This window comes from Sminthopsis crassicaudata, chromosome 2, assembly GCF_048593235.1.
Source record: "Sminthopsis crassicaudata isolate SCR6 chromosome 2, ASM4859323v1, whole genome shotgun sequence".
In the NCBI taxonomy this organism is placed as follows: Eukaryota; Metazoa; Chordata; class Mammalia; order Dasyuromorphia; family Dasyuridae; genus Sminthopsis; species Sminthopsis crassicaudata.
In genome coordinates, this window is record NC_133618.1 from 400,275,107 (window position 1) to 400,289,816 (window position 14,710).

General features: G+C 42.9%; 1 protein-coding gene across 2 annotated transcripts in view; it reads right to left on the minus strand.

The window, feature by feature from the left end:
• Positions 1-2,447: 2,447 nt before the first annotated feature.
• FAT2 (FAT atypical cadherin 2) overlaps positions 2,448-14,710 on the minus strand; it is a 108,827-nt gene continuing 96,564 nt past the window's right edge. For both annotated transcript variants that reach the window (XM_074291853.1, XM_074291852.1), the window contains exons 19-24: positions 12,897-13,707; positions 10,898-11,043; positions 8,230-8,674; positions 7,010-7,163; positions 5,186-5,670; positions 2,448-4,239 (exon numbers count right to left, since the gene is read on the minus strand). In XM_074291853.1, coding sequence (XP_074147954.1) covers positions 3,722-4,239; positions 5,186-5,670; positions 7,010-7,163; positions 8,230-8,674; positions 10,898-11,043; positions 12,897-13,707 — 2,559 coding nt within the window. In that variant the 3' untranslated portion in view covers positions 2,448-3,721. The remainder of the gene's footprint in view (positions 4,240-5,185; positions 5,671-7,009; positions 7,164-8,229; positions 8,675-10,897; positions 11,044-12,896; positions 13,708-14,710) is intronic.

The following is a 14,710-nucleotide window of genomic DNA, read 5'->3' on the forward strand; positions in this document are numbered from 1 at the left end:
ATAGTAGGGATTAGAATAATAAAAGGCCCTTTCAAGGCAGTATGACAACCAGTATCACAGATTCATAGGTCTTAAAGATTGCCTTTTCCCTCAATGGCTCCCAAAGAAGGGGTATCTAGTGCCCTGTGTACTTAAGGCTACATGTATCTATTCTGACTCCAAAAGGCCAATACTTCCATCTTTCTTCCCAGGGCTTAGCACAGAAAACTCTCCTTGGAGCCTGCTGTAAAAAATTTGGCAATTATGACTGCCGCAGAGGCTCCCTAGACAAGTATGGAGGTCTTTTCTACAAGAAGCTTTCCAAGTCCCTCTTAATTTGAGTGCTGTTTCTTTGAAATTATCTCCAATTTATTGTCTGTATCTTCTCTGTATGTGGTTGTTTGCATGTTGTTTCCTCTATTAAATTGTAAGCTCTCTGAGAGCAAGGACTGTTTTTGCCTTTGGTATCTCTAGCACTAAATACGTGCCTGGCTTATAGTAGGTATATAGTAAATACAGTAAATGCTTTTTGAGTTTTCTTTTCCTTGCTCAAGATTCTTATGTTACCTAAAATTGTCTTGAGTTAAAGTCATATAAAGTGGGGCAAGGGGAGAAAGGGAAAGACTAAGCCAGTTTAAACATTTTTTACTTCAAGCTGGAAATGACTTGGGTATTAATTATTTCTGGCAGAATAGCCTTAAATTGCAGAATATAGTAATAGTATTAATATTTTTTCCTCAATATTCCTATGAACCCTGCATTCCAGCAAGATCTGTCTCCTTCCTCTTATCCATATTTCCAGACCTAGTCCAGGGAAGTATAGGCCTTTGTTCTGTCATTTTGTTTCCTCTGCCAAAGTCTTCCCCCTCACCAAATCCTGCCTATCATTCAAAGAATAGATCAAGGAAAAAGCTCACATTTCTGCAGCCCTTTAAGGTTTACAAAACATTTTCCTCACAACCCTGTGAGATATAGGTATGATTAATGAGGAAAAGGGACTCATCTGAGCGATCTTTAACTTTTCATGTTATAGCCGGTTAGGATTACAAGGTGATAACTCAGGTTGTCTAAACAATTCTCTAGCTCAGAGTTCACACCTTTAGGAGTCTACACCTTTAGACTTCTGAAAAGGAGCTTGCACATTTAAAGGAGTTTACACCTTTAAAAGTAGTTCTGAAAAGGAGTTTAACACAACCTTTAAAGGGAGCAAGTTCATTGGTTGAAGGAGTTCCCACAAGCCCTGAGTTCTCACATGCCCTTTCTCTGGGAGCATAAAAGAAGACAACATTGGGCCTGGACAAGCAGTCTGGATTGGGGAAGGACAAGAGCTTGAGGAGATTCAGAGCCAGAATTCAGGAAGAAGAGGATTCAAGATTCTACCTTCGCTCTGGCTGGAGGCTCCAGAAGCTTGCCAAGAAACCTGCTTACAGAGGAAAAGATTTTACAGAAAAGAGATCTCCTCCCAGAGGAGGATTATAATTGAAGAGACTATCAGAACATTACAATAGCCCACATACATATTTCCTCTGATCTATAGGCTTTTTTTTTTTTTTTTTTTTTTTTTTTTTTTTTTTGGTGGGGAGTGGGGAGGCAATTGAGATTAAGTAACTTGCCCAGAGTCACACAGCTAAGAAGTATTGTGTGGAAGGCCAGATTTAAACTCAGGTTCTCCTGATCCTGGGACTGGTGCTCTATTCACTGTGCCATCTAGCTGTTTCTCCATAGGCTTTTAGATTTAAAGCTTCAAGGAATCTAGAGGCCATCTAGTACAACTTCATTTCAGAGATAAGGAAATTGAGCTCACAGATGACATGCTCAGTTTCACACTGATGCACAGTGAGCAGAGCTGAGACTCCAACTCCAAAGCCAGCATTCCTCTCACTGTGCCTCTCTGCTTTGTTCATTGGGCACTACCAGAAATTGTTTCCTTCTCATGGATTCATCTGCTTGTGTCCCTAGTGAGACTGTAGGCTATCTGAGACTATAAACTGTCTTTTCCTATTGCCTTCCCCCATTGAGGGGGCAGTTAGGTGGCACAGTGGATAGAGCTCCAGGGTCTGGAATCCAGAAAACATCTTCCTGAGATCATATCTGGTCTCAGACACCTCTAGGTTGTAGAACTCTAGGAAAAATCACTTCACCCTATTTGCCTCAGTTTCCTCATCTGTAAAATGAGCTGGAGAAGGAAATGGCAAACTCTTCAGTATCTTTGCCAAGGAAACTCCAGATGGGGTTACAAAGAGTCAGATATGACTGAAGTGAACAACATATCCCCCGTGGAACTTGGCACAAGTTTGGGTCCCCAGAAAGGCAATGTTGGTCAGATTTCAGGTAAGATAGTATAGTCCAGTGGAATCTACATCATAGCCCTACCAAGGAAACTACATCGTGTTTGCCAAATACCTCTCACATACCCTCCCACCAACCTCACTCATACCAGGCAGGAAAAGCCAAGGAGTTCCAGAAAGTAAAATAAAAGTTCTCTTTTATTGTAAAAAAAAAATCCATTCACACCAGTCAGCATACACACTCCCACACGCCACATCCATTCCATCCCGAGGTAGACTCCCACAGATACACAGCAGTCAGTGCAAGATGCTCTGTGAAAGTCCCCAATTTTCTTCAACTCCAGAGACGTGACACGAAAAGGCAGTGGACCCTAGCGAGGGATGGGGAGGTGGGGGGCAGCCAGGGGCCTGAGTCCCCATCCCCACTCCGTCTCCCAGCTATATATATATATCTATATATATATATTTATCAGACATATATGAACAAATGTATGCGTGCACACCCACACTGACACCTCCATGCATGGGTGTGGCATTATCTCACAGAATACTGGGGCAGGCAGGCCTGGAGTAGGGTTGGGGGAATGGCGGGGAACTCTGGGGAACCACCAAGGTCTCAGAGCATTGGGCGGATGTGAAAACTATTGGTAGATCCCGTGTGGCCATTCCTGTCCCAAATGGGTATTCCAGACCCTGTCTTCATGAATGGGGCAGACCCCAGAAACTAAGGGCAGAGAGATAGGATTCAATATGAAAGACTATCGTTCTGACTTCTCGGACTCTTCAGGAATAGCTAGGAAGCAGGGATAGTGAGGTGAGCAACCCCCAGCTACCTATTCATCCCCAAGTCAGAAAGGCAAAGTTTTCATACCGATCATAGATTTGGGACCTCTGGGAGTGGCAGGCCATCTAGACTCCTGGCAGCTGTTGCCATGCACCCCAGGGCCAACCCTGTCCTTGGAGAGTAGGCCTCTAATGGACCTTGGTTTCTCAATGCCCTTCACCATGGCCCTGGAGGAATGATCTTGTTAGGGTCATGGATCATCTAAAAGTGTAGACCTTGTTAAGCTAAACTGGAGACCCAGGGCCAGTCCTGTCTGCCTTAATCACTGAGGAGAAAAAATAAAAAACTAGACAAGCCTTGCCTCCTCAGCTTGAATTCAAGACCAGTTTCTCCAACCCAGGCAGGATTCCTGGGCAACTGGCCCGTGCTCTCCTGGTTATGCAGGGGCTGGAGGCCGTCTCTGGAGCTGTCAGACATAGTACCCGCAGGGCCACCCGTATTCCCAGGGGAAATGCTGTGGCTCCTGAAGAGCTGTTTGGTTATCAACAGGAGGAGGGTCATGGTGACTTCTCTCCCATGTTCTCCCATGAGAAAGGAAGGAATGTGTCCAAAGGGCCAAGTCCCTTTCTCCCTTCCTGTCCTGTTCTTGTCCTCCTCTGTGGCCCTGCAACTAAAACATGACCTCCTCACAGCTGCCATAATCACTCTCTATCATGTCAGATCCCTCATAATGCAGTGGACGACCTGGTGGGCAGGGTACCACCTCACAGTCTGCATAGGAGGGCTGCGCCACACTGAGCCGTACGCTCACCCGTTTGTAGGCCCCCTCGGTGGGGTAGAGGGGACCCCCGGGCTGCAACAGATGAGAGGGGTAGTAGCTAATGGCTGTGTACTCATTGGGGCATGGACTATGTGGATGTTCCCTTGGGTCTGGGTTGGGGGGCGGCAGAGGCAGGAAATCCTCCAGGTTTTGGTTGCTGTATCTTGGTGGGATGGGGGCCCGCTTATTGGTTGACTCCAGTGGGAAGGGGAAGCCTCCATACAGGGTAGATGGCTCAGGTTCCACAGGCGGCGGTGGAGGGTGGGGTGAAGCTGGCAATGGGGCCTGGACCACCTCATAACGGGGATAATCCTGAAGCTCAGCTGGTGCATATGCAGGGGCCCAGAAGGTGGCTTCTGCTGGGTACACTGGAAGGAAAAGATGAGACATTCAGTTCAAAGCCCCCTCATACTTTTGTGTGACTAAGATAACCCAGATTTCCTCACTAACTTTGACTACTAAATGACCATGAAGGATGGGATGGAGGAGAAAGGTGAGGAGAGCACAGTAGAGAAGGGATAGATGCTTGTGAGAGTGTGTGCTGGGGAGTGCGGGGTTTGAGGGAGAAGGCAGGTGGGCCAGACAGCTTGAAGTTAATGAATCTACTTTAGGAAATCAGGGTTTGGAATAAGAAAGGACCACAGAACTAGAAAAAACTCACATTTAGTAGATGAGGAAACTGAGGCCCAAAGAGATTCCCTAAATCACAAAGATACCAAGGAACTGGCCAAAGATCTAGAGCTGGTCCAGCTCCATGCCACAGAGGCTGCCAGAGCAGCCAGGACAAGCACTCCCTGGAGGACCAGGGCCAGCCCAGTCTCCTGGCATACTTCCCTTTCTCTTCTCTATAGGAGTAAAGCTTTATAAGAACTATCTGAGCTAACTTTGGAGCAAAGGAAAGGAGAGTGAGAAAACTGCTGTCCTTCCCCCAGGCAGGGCAGGATAACAATGTTCTAGGAGGAGAGGTGGTAATCAAAACCACCATCATCACCACCACCACAGTGAGCAAATTCAACAAACCCTAGCAAGGAAAGCCAGAATTTTCCATCAGGCTTCTAGGAGGAAAAAAACCCTGCTCCCTTTTCCCCAACCCATAAATTATCACTATCTCATTTTGCATAGGAAATAGTAAGGGGCCAACGGGAAAAGGAACTCTCCAAGCCAATGAAGCTGCCAGACTCTTAGATAACTTCTCCCACTAGCTTCTGAGGCATAAATGTCCCCTCCCTTCCCCATGTTCCTCACCACCCCCTCACCACTCCCATTTTCCAAAGTCCCTGACCCAGACAGTAAAAAGTGGGTCAAGCTACTAACCCATCTCTTCTCCAGCCCAGGTGCTCTTAATGACAGACTCGTTGTCTGAGTTGGAAGGGGGTGCTGCAGGTGGAAGGTTGGGGGCCACGCTGCAGACAATCATGCTGCGCTGCCGCTGGCCAGGGCCAGGCCCGAAGGTGAGGAACTCGGGAGTCACGGAAGTCTTGTGTGCCTCAGGCCCCACACAGTCCAGGTTGTTGTGGGACCCACTGTCCAGAGGGTTGAGCTCAATAGGCATCGTCTGGGTGTCCACCCCAACACTTTTGGCAAAGAGGTCAGGGTCATCCTTGGCCACAGGTCTGTGAGTCTTATCTGGGTGGCAGTAGTAGCAAAGGACCATGAAGGCGATTATGATGACCACAATGCACGCTACTCCAACTGCTATTATCTTAATCTCTTGCTGTCCATAGCCCCACTCTTGGTGGGCCGTGGTCTGTGTCGTGGTCTCACAAGGCCCATTTGAACACTCAGCCATCTCCTCACACCTTGGGAGAAGGGAAAATGAGGTCAGGTTGGAAATTTTCTGCTTACTTTAGTGAGACCCCATACCCTCATCTTCTATGCACTGTGCTCTCAAAAGAAAGGCTACCTCCTCCATGAAGCCTCTCTGATCATTCCCAGAGTGAAGTGATCTCTCCTTCATCTGATTTCATTGGTATAGAATGTAGAAACTGATTTCATTAGTATCAGTGATTTCATGGAAAAGAGGAAGTTTTTCTGCCAATGTAAGGAAGGTGTCATCTTTTCTGCATTCTGTGGTCTTAGAGTATTGCCTAAAGTCCAGCTTCTATAACTTTGGGTCAAGACCACATATGGTGTCTCATTACCAAATGTAGGGGCCACAAAATTATGATTTATTATCAGTAAATGTTTGATTTGGATACCTATTTTATATACCTATATGCCCAAAATCATATAAAAATGTCTTAAGCAAAAAAGGGTTGCAAGAGAAAAAGTTTAAGGAGGCTGGCCTAAAATATTGAGTAAGATTAAGTGAGCTGTCCAGGGTCACACAGCCATTATGTGTCAGAAATAGGATTTGCACCCTTGTTTATAGAACAGTCATTTCAATTGTGTTGAACTCATGACTCAGGTGGGATTTCTTGGCAGATATACTGGAGTGGTTTGCCATTTTCTTCTCCAGTTCATTTTACAAATATGAAAACTGAAATAAACAGGGTACTTTGCCCAGAGTCACACAGCTAGTAAATGACTGAGATTGGATTTGAATTCATGAAGTCTCCCTGATTCCAACACTAGTGTTCTTATCCACACAGCTGTCCTTAAAGCTTTAATATTCTGCTTTTGCTTTCATGTTTTCTAAATCTCAGCACAATGCCAGGCACACAGTAATTACTCAGTGACTCCTTGTCCCAGGTCCCCCATCTAGATTTACAAGAATGCCAGTATTAAGTAGAACCTCATACATGCTATGTTCGCTTCTTTTTTTTTTTTTTTTCTATTTTTAATCTCTCCCATGGTTTTTCCCCTTTTGCTCTGGGTTTTCTCTCCCAGCATGATTCATAAAGCAATGTATTAAAATAAATAATTTGAGAGAGAGAGAGAAAGAGAAAGAGAGAGAAGAACCTCCACTCCTCAGAAGACCCGCCCCAGGAAACAGTTGCAAGTGCTCAGTAAACCACTCCTCAGAGATTGGCCAATTTGATGGATTTCCCTCATGCCTCCGACCTCATAGCAGATTCTTTCAACCCTCTAAGCTGCCCCTGGTGCAAGTCAAAGGATTCCTGTCCCCCTGCCCCTGCCCCAGGGAGTTACTTGAGAGAGAGAGAGAGAGAGAGAGGTATCTGATCCCACTGGACTTACCTGTCTCCTGTATATGGATAGAGGCAACTGCAAGAGGCTCCTCCAGCCTTGGGGACACAGTTTCCCCCATTCAGACATGATCTAGATTCACAGCTGCCTCCACTCAACTCACAATGAGCCCCAGAGAAAGATGCTGGACACATGCACTTGTAGCCTGTAGGAAAAGAAAAATAGTTCAATGGTCAAGAAACCCACGATTGTAAACCTTTCCAGGAGGCCTATATGTTGTCCATCCCAGTCAGACCCCCCTCTACATTTAGTTCATGGATCCATGTCCAGATGTACAATTTGTCTCATTCTTGCCCTGTCCCTGGCCTCTCTTACTTATAAGTGGAATTTTAGCTCTATCTAAACTTACACAAAATGATCTCTTTTCTCCTACATCTCTCCTGAGAATCAGGAAGATTCCCCTTCCTTCCCTCAAATCTGGCCACAGATTCTTACTGACTGGTTAAGTTACTTTGCCCTGATTATCTCAGTTTCCTGTCTCATCAGATCAGTATACTAAAATGGCACACTACCCCAGCATCTTTTCCAAGAAACCCCAAGTGGGGTCATAAAGAGTGAAGTGTGACTAAAAAATTATTGAATAATAACACTAGGAATTAGGGCACTCGGGTTCTTGTTTCTAATCCACTACTTGTTAGCTATCTGACACTGAGTGTGTCACTTCCCCTCTCTAGGCCTTAGTTTCCTATTTGTACAATAAGAGGGTCTGACTAGACCACAGGACCATGTATTTTTAGAAGTAGAAGGGAATTGAAAGGTCATTGAGTCCAACACTTTTTTTTTTTTTTTTTTTTTTACAAATGAGGGAATTGAGACTAAGAGAGATTTAAATGATATTTAAATCCATTTCTTTCTTAACTCTCTTCCAGCAAAGACTCTCTCTACTACACCAGGTCTCCTTATAACTTTGGTTCCTGCAGAGCCCCTTCCAGCTTTAACATTCTGTATTCTGTAATCTTTTAGGAGTCTTTCATAGGCCTTTTTACCAATTTGATAAAGGCTATTGATCCCTCCTTAGGATGATATTTTTAAATGAACAAAATAAAATGCATAGGTTTGCAAAACAAGACTTTATATTTGGATCCAGTTACCAAAATTTTTTTAAAAACAAGTTCATAGACCCTCACATGAAAAACTCTAGATTTAGGGGAAACCTGATATACTTAGGATACTGTATGTAAGTGAATCTTGCAAAGAGAGCAAGTCCTTACCTCCTCTGGAGGTCTCTGAGCACTGGCCACCATTAAGGCAGGGGTTCAGGCTGCAGACATTGCCCTGGGGGCAACACTGGGTAAGAGATACCCCCTTCAGAAATCCTGCTCTCTTCTTCTGGTTACTAGACAACAGTTCCAGTTCTTCTCTGTTGACCATGACGTCTTTCACACATCCTTGAAAAGCTTTGGAAATCTGCTGAGGCAGGTGAGGGCGAATATGGCCACCCAGAAAAATGTCTCCCCCAATCTGAGGGCTTCTACAATGCTCTGGGAGTACAGTGGAAGTATTGCCCTTGTTATCAATCTGCAGACGGATGGACATCCCTGTCACTTCCAACAGGACTAAATGCCACTCTTGGTCACTCACATAGAAAGTGGAAGAGAGGTTCCCTTGGAAACCACCCTGACAGTGGTACTCCAGATGTGGTATCCCATCAGCCAGCTGCAAAGTAAACCCAAAAAGCCATCAATGGAAGATCACAACAGTTGGTTCCACTGTCCAGTTTTGCAAATAGCTATCCAGTTAGAAGAGAGGAGACTATATGATTGCCTTTCTATACTTCCCTTGTACCGAAAGTAGAAGCTGGAAGGGAGATGACACATAGTAAGTGAATAATGCCTTTTAATTGAGGCTACAGGTTAAGCATAAATAGATGGTTTTTAAATCATCTTTTAATGGTTTTCAGAATTAATTTATATTCTGAATTTTGTATATAACAGAAATGAGAGCTTGTTTCTATGATCTTGTGTTTCATTCACTGGTGACATTACATTCATTTTATTGAGCTCCAGAAGATTATAATATTTCTATAGTAAAAGTATTAATTACTGGAAAAACTTTTAACCATTTATGCTGAAAAAAAAAACAGCATTTTTTATATGTAATTGAATGTATCCATTTAAAGTTGTTCAACCGCTATTATTATCTTAGGAAAGTAATATGGATAGAAAATTAAGAAGGCCTAGTACTGAATAAAAGAAGATAGGCTTGAACCACATTTGATAAATTACACAGTAATGGTCCCAAGCACCCTGATTCTGCAAAAGCCCAACTGATATGTCTCTGAATCATAAAACACCACAATTTCTAAATAATCAAAATTACAAGTAAACCAATGGGTGATAAAATGATATGTGATGAGTTGCACAGGTTTCAAGCATATTATGCATAAACAGCAGTCCAAAAAAAAAAAAGACATAATTATCCAGGACATATCAGAAAAGAAGGTAGCTAGGTTACAACAATGAAAGGCAAGAAGAGTTGGACAGTTCATGTTCCTAGGTTCACAGAGAAGGCCTCTAGTACAGTAAGTGGATTGTCTGGGGAGGATTTTATGGAAAGATATGGACCAGAACCAAACAGAATGAGAAGAGGGCAACAATTTGCAATCCGTACTGGAATAGGAAACTACTAACACTTTGGAAGTCACAAATTTCTTCAATGTAAAGTACTTTTATAACACTTCATAATTTTCAAAATACTCACACACATCATCTAATTTGATTCATACAACAGTCCTGGGAAAGAGGCAGGGTAGGGATTATTACAATTTTGCAGATGGGAAAGCTGAGGCCCAGAAAGAAGTGACAAGTCCAGAGTCACACAATAAATGATCAGCAAAGAAAATGATAGAATTCATGTGTCTTGATTCTTAATCTTCCACTGCACTATACTTCTTCCTAATATAATACAATCCTCCAAGAGTACAATAAGTGGTAGATTTCCTTTGTGCTTGAAGAGGACCAATAGTAAATGGTAAAGCCCTATCTATGTAAATGCAAACTCTTATTCTCGTTTGAATTCTTGAAGCACTGTTAGTCTTTGTGAAGGATTTATGAGAGGAACATGGACACAAATCATGCAAGGTAAGGAAGGTGGCAAGGTAGGTTGGTTGATATGTATATCAATGGAAGAAGCATGTGTCTTCAGGAGCTTTTGTCTTTGCTCTTTAGGCAAGAATGTCACACCTGAGACCATGAAAGAACTAGGTAAAACGGCACAGAATAGAGGAAGAGATAGTAATGGCTCTAGGAGATGAAAGGGGGGTGGGTGTTTTTTGGATCGAGAAGTCTTCCTGGAGGAAGTGACTTTGGAACTGAGCCTCAAAAGGTGGATAGAATTTAGATTGGCAAGGAGGAGGATCAAGAATACATCCAATAAAAAACATAAGAAACACAGTGAAAAAAGACATTACCATCAAGTAGGGAACTTTGTTACTCTCAGCCAGTTATATCTCCAAATGGGGTTAGTCATCAAGGGTTCAGATAATTGAAGAATAACAAAATTATTATCTCAACTTATTTCTCTTGTTATGGCACAGCACAAAGAACCCCAGCTAGGAGATAAAAGATCTCTGCTTAAGACTTAGCTGTTTATTCTTGAACATGTCACTTTATTTCTCTGGGCTTCATTTTCTTTCTCTGCATAATAAGATGGTTGAACAAGATAATATTGGAGCAACCTTCTAGCTCTTACACTCTATTCTAAGACTCCCTTCCACTTATGGCACTGAATTTTCTATTTTAAAGTCCCCTCTAACTCTCACACTCTATCCAGCTCTAACAGTGTTTATAAGATTCTCTTTGCCAGGAAGCAGAAAGCCAGACAGGACAGACCCCTCATCCACTGTATTCCCTCCCACCTCTCCCAAAGATTGACCCCTACCTCCAGGAAGGCCACCGTGGACCAGTTGAGGAAGAGCAATGAAGCATGAGGCTGCTGGGTTTTCATCTGGAGACGGACATGCCAGTTCTGGGCAAAAGGATGTTTGTACTGCACGGAGCTTTGACTGCCAAACCTGGCAGCTGTGTCTGCAACAACAAGCTTTGTTACCTTAATCCCAGTCAAGTGAATCAAGACTTTTCTTCTCTGTTCTCTGGGAAGTAGAGACCCCTGGAAGTTATAGGCTTTCTTGGGAGCTGGAGTTAGGACTTATATTAGAATTAGGGATAATCAAAGGCAAGGATCAAGGCTCAATGAGGGGCTTTTAATAGGATATTTCTTAGCAAGTCTTCAGGATCAGAGATAGGAATCAGGTAGGGGCCATGGTTAGAGAGAAGTAACCATTCTATAATGGCATTAAATTGTGGCCTTTTCCACAGGGGATAATCTGCCTACAGTCAATGCTACCACTTCTATTTCTATCTCTTTTTAGTCTCCTGCAAGTTAGCTTCTGTACTCATCCTTCTTAAACTCTATGCAGCATTGGACATGATATCCTTCCTAATCTAGAAACAGTACACTCTCCTGTTTATCCTCTTGCCTCATTAACCACTCTGTTTCCTTTGATGGTTCCTCATCTCCTTCCCAACCTCACAGAGAGGGATCTTCTCCAATGTTCTATCTTTGATCTTGTTCTTTTTCTTTACATTTGTTCCCAAGGTCATCTCATTCCCATGGATTCAATTTATATATATGGAGATAATTCCTAAAGCTATATCTCCAACCTTAAGCTCTTTCCCTAGAACTCCGGTACCATTGCCAGTTAGATACCTTCACTCAATCTATTGTCATTTAAAACTCAACATGTCCCAAATAGAACTATGCATCTTTCCCTCTTCTTAAATAACATTTCTATTTTTGCTTATGGTATACCACCCATCTTCCTAGCTACCCAGTTTATAATCTTGAAGTCATCATTGACCCCTTTTTATTTCTCATACCCCTCCCGATTTCACTCCCTTACAATATTCTCTTCATGCTAGAAATAGAAGATACAAAGATGCAATGTTAGTTTGAAATGCCAAACTCAGCAAGACTTTTAGATAGTAATGGGGGGCTAGAGTTCAGGAGAGAAACTAGGATGAAATATATTGATTTGGAAGTTGACTACACAAAGATTATTGAATCCATGGGAACAAATAAGATCACCAAGGAAACAAGTGAGAAATAGTAGGTCTGAGACACATACGAGGAAATAGATGATTCAACAAAGGAAACTGAGGAGGGATAGTCAAAGAATTAGGGGAAGAAGAAACTAGGAGAGAGAAGTGTGTTGTGGAAGCTAAGACAGGGAGAAAGAATATGTAGAAATGAGTGGGTGACAATGTCAGAAGCTGGCGAGAGGTCAAAAAAGAGAGGGGCTTAAATGGGCTTGAGCAGTTAAATAACTATTGGCAGCCTTGGTGAGAGCAGTTTCAGCAGAGTACCAGATTGTCATATTCTACATACATCTATTCTTGCTTTTGCACACACTGTTCCCTCTACTTGGAATGCCCTCCCATTCTTTGCCTTTTCTATTTCTGTTCATCCTTAAAAGCCCACCTTTACCAAAGTGGCCTTTTCTGATTCTCCCTTAAAGTAACCACTTTTCCTAACTTAGATCTCACTCAAAATACTGTTTTCTATACTTTTCTGATATATTGTTTTATTGTTATCTTTGTATTATGTATCATATCCCTCAGCTAAAACTTAAGCATGTATCAGGGCAGGGACTGTAAACTTTGTATCTCTAAGTATCCAGCATCTATCTCGGGACTTTATATGTAGTAGGAATTAATTCCATATCCATTCAGTTAAAATGGATTCAATTTAATCAATAAACTAAAATGCAGGTGCAACAACCTGGGACCTAAAGAGATTAAGATTAATGACTGTCTAGGATTTAATCCTGGGAAATTAGGACAATGTCAGTCTTGCCCCAAGGACAAGGAGGTTTCCTTACCATTGCAAGAGCAGTTCAGTTTCAGGCTATACTTAGGGGTCAAGATGCTAATTCTGGCTGTGCTGTAGGTAGACATGGCTCCTGAGTTCAGTTGAAGAGTCTCTGTGCAGATGTGTTCCTGACAACCTGGGCCCTGGCATAGCACCACAGGAGCTACTTTGGTCATGTGGATTCCCACGGAGTGTTCCATTTCTCTGGCCCTACGAGCAATGGAGTCTGCAAGGCTTCGGGGTTCATGGAAAGAGCCCAGAGCTTCCTCAAAGGCAAGGAGGAGGTCTATTCCCACTGCCTCCTCTGCAGGTTGCAGGCTCACAGGGTAGATGTGCTGACGCTCAAAACCCAGGACACTGCCCAGGAACCTCTGCAGGTTGCGCCAGTGGTCACCCACAAACTCCTCTGGGGAGAGATGGCGGAACTGCAATAGGACCGTGTGTGCCTGGGCTTCTGGGGCTGCGTGCCACACATGAACCTGGACTCCAGCAAAGGTCACAAAAGTCCCGTCACTGACACTGATGTTGAGGATATAGTGTCCATGGGGCAGCCCCTCGCTGGCAATGATCTTGCCATCAGCCATCCCCACTGAAAAGTAGCCACGGGTAGGCTTTTTGTCCATTAGTCTATATGTTAGTGTGTCATGAGGATCCCGGTCAGTAGCATGGATCTTCCCTACCACACCTCCCTGAAATGTTTGCTCCCCCGTGGTGATGAAGATCTCTAGAGGGAGGGCAGAAGGTGGATACTGGCTTTGCTCTGTGACTTGGGCATTGACAAATGTTGAAGAAGAGAGAGGAGGAACTCCGCTGTCTGATACCTGTCAAGGAAGACCATAATAATACTCATTAGTAATGCATCTGATAGATATAATGGCTTCAGAGAAACATGGGAAGATGTATATGGAAAAAATGCAGTGATATAACCAGAGCCAAGTAAACAATATGCACAATGCTTACAATGATATAAAGGGAGAGAGCAGCAAAACAACTAAAATTAGATGCTATTAAATGGCCAAATTTGTCCCAAAAGAACAGAAATAAAAACACAGCTTTCTCCTTTCTTTGGAGAGGTGGGAAACTATGGATATGCAACAGTGCAGAATATCAGACTTATTTGAAGTACTGGTTCATTTTGCTGAATTTTAAGAGTTCCTTTTCCCCCTCTTTATTGTTCGTTATTATAAGGAATGGTTCTCTGCGAGAGGAAGGGTCACATTTAGAAATATAAGAGATATAAATAGAAAATATATGAATAAAATTTTATTGACCATTTCAAGAAAAGAATAAATACTTCCTGAATATCCAAGTACTTTTGTTCTATGCTGGCCCAGACAAAGAGAAAATGTAGTCCCTGCTCTTATACAATCTCTCAGTGGTTTCTACTGAGATGACTTGTTTCTCCATCCACATTTGCAGTACACTAGCATGGGCCCAGCTTTGACTTCATTATCTTAGAGCTGCACATGCTTCTTTCTAGATCCAGAAATTTGAAATTCCATTTGCTGGCCACAACTTCCCTATCCATCTACCTCACCTATTTTCTCACACCTCACCCATATCACTTTCATTCCTATTTTTTCAGTCCATCTTAACAACTCTGATTTCATTTGTCTTCCTATTCAGAATTGGCCACATGTCCACCTAACCTTACTAGTTACTACATTTCTGAATATCTCCTTCTTCACACATCATCATCCAACTATCTCCTGTTCACATGCTATTGAGCATTGATTATCCATCTTTGAAAAAGGCTTTTCCTTGATCTTTCTATACTATCTCCCACTTTACTTTTACTGATATACTTCTTAAAATGTTATCTAT